The sequence below is a fragment of the Brassica oleracea genome, chromosome C1, assembly GCF_000695525.1.
Source record: "Brassica oleracea var. oleracea cultivar TO1000 chromosome C1, BOL, whole genome shotgun sequence".
NCBI lineage: Eukaryota > Viridiplantae > Streptophyta > Magnoliopsida > Brassicales > Brassicaceae > Brassica > Brassica oleracea.
The window spans coordinates 8090175-8091399 of NC_027748.1; the positions used below are offsets into that span (position 1 = coordinate 8090175).

A 1225-nucleotide genomic window follows, 5' to 3' on the forward strand; every position below is an offset into this window, starting at 1 on the left:
CCCTATATTTTCCCTTTGCTAGATTTTACTTCTTTTTTTGGTGAAGGTTTTAGACTTGACTATCGATATTCTTTGTTTTATTTTGAGCCTAACTCTGACTTCCATTTATTACGTTTTTCTTGATATATACTGTTGAACCATTGATTTATTCATAATAGGAGGCGGGTTTTAGACGTTATTTTACATTATTGTAATTGTCATCATATCATAATAAAGGTACCAATAACTAAGTTGTACATATCTTGTTTGATTGCTGGACACTGTATATGATGATTGCGAAGTGTGTAAATGATAAGTTTGTTGTATTTGCATGCAGGATGCAGATATCTTGTGGCTTAGAGACCCATTTCCCCGGTTCTTCCGAGACGCCGACTTTCAGATAACATGCGATGATTACAATGGAAAGCCATCAGACAAGAATAACCACGTGAACTCGGGATTCACATACGTTAAAGCAAACAACAGAACGTTGAGTTTTTACAAGTTCTGGATCAGATCGAGTCGAAAGTTCCCTGGAAAACACGATCAAGATGTGTTCAACCTCATAAAAAACAAACAGTTTGTCTTGAAACTTGGAATCAACATTAGGTTTCTTGACACGGTTTACTTTGGAGGGTTTTGCCAGCCGAGCAGGGACATCAACGTGGTTAACACAATGCATGCTAATTGTTGTATTGGTTTGGACAACAAAGTGAATAATCTGAAGGCTGCTCTTGAAGACTGGAAACGATATGTATCGTTGAATACGACCGTGTCCGAGACTAAATGGAATATTCCACCTAAGTGTGGTTATTAATGGTTGTGAGTGATGGTAGTCGTAGATTACTGTTATTATCTAGTTTCGTGAAGGACATTTCAATGGTCATAACCGGAGTTTATTGCTGTTCTTGATTTTATTTGGAGATTTATGTAATCAAATTAACAAAGAATTCCCCCGCATGTTTTAGTACAAAAAGCCCTTGCTTTGATTTTTATTAAAAAATTATTGCTACTCTTAACTCAGATCGTTGATTTTCAGTGAAAGTAAAATGTGTGAAAAAGAAGTCTGAGGCTCTGAGCGATCACTTTCACATAAAGCCACTCAAAGGCCTAAAATGGTATCGACACATGAATGTTTGAAATGGACGTTTCAAGGGTCCAATAATCAAATCACTATAGTAATTAAAATGCCAATCCATTTCTAAGTATTTTGATGCAAAGAGAATGCATGTTCAAACTTAATCTA

The 1225-nt window shown here is 35.8% G+C and overlaps 1 protein-coding gene across 1 annotated transcript in view; it reads left to right on the top strand.

The window, feature by feature from the left end:
* The window catches only part of LOC106305967 (uncharacterized protein At4g15970), a 2598-nt gene extending 1596 nt beyond the window's left edge, over positions 1 to 1002 (top strand). The window contains exon 3 of the mRNA XM_013742409.1: positions 317 to 1002. Coding sequence (XP_013597863.1) covers positions 317 to 796 — 480 coding nt within the window. The 3' untranslated portion in view covers positions 797 to 1002. The remainder of the gene's footprint in view (positions 1 to 316) is intronic.
* Positions 1003 to 1225: the final 223 nt, after the last annotated feature.